General features: G+C 36.8%; 1 protein-coding gene across 1 annotated transcript in view; it reads left to right on the forward strand.

The window, feature by feature from the left end:
- Positions 1 to 308: 308 nt before the first annotated feature.
- Positions 309 to 568, forward strand: part of CEP135 (centrosomal protein 135kDa) — a gene marked incomplete at its 5' end in the record, with an annotated part of 27,893 nt that continues 27,633 nt past the window's right edge. The window contains one exon of the mRNA XM_010179674.1: positions 309 to 393. Within this exon, the coding sequence (XP_010177976.1) occupies positions 309 to 393 (85 nt within the window). The remainder of the gene's footprint in view (positions 394 to 568) is intronic.

Genomic DNA, 568 nt, shown 5'->3' on the forward strand with positions numbered 1-568 from the left:
TTCCCATGACAGTAATTGGTAAGTGAGGTCTCTGTCTTTATCTTAGCCCATGATTTTTTACATCTTACTCTCTTTCCCATTCTGTTGAGGGGGAGTGAGAGAGCACCTTGGTGGGTTCTGGCAGCCAGGCAAGGTCAGCCCACCACAGTATCTCAAACAACAGCTTCTGCTTTAAGATTTTGTATGAACAAAACTATTTTTAATGAAATATTTATGTTCAGGAGCAAAGAGAAAATACTAATATTGAACTGTTGTGTACGTATGACTCTTCCATGAACTCACATAAACAGTATATTGCCACATTTCAGAATTCATGAACTTCAGTCAGAAGTAACAGAGCTACAGGAAAAACTGGAGCTATCTGAACGTGGAATGAAAAATTACAGCAAACAGGTATGTTTACAGAGTCTGTTTTATAGATTGTTTGGCTGTAGCCAAATAATGCAATGACCCTGATTATAATTTGTGTTTTATCCTTTTTTGGAAAGCATTGTAGAACTCGTGAAATACAATTATTTTAATTTGCCTACATTGAGCTATTTCTCTCCTCTTCTTTTGAACACAGCAG

Source organism: Mesitornis unicolor, unplaced genomic scaffold, assembly GCF_000695765.1.
Source record: "Mesitornis unicolor isolate BGI_N332 unplaced genomic scaffold, ASM69576v1 scaffold28712, whole genome shotgun sequence".
Classification (NCBI taxonomy): domain Eukaryota; kingdom Metazoa; phylum Chordata; class Aves; order Mesitornithiformes; family Mesitornithidae; genus Mesitornis; species Mesitornis unicolor.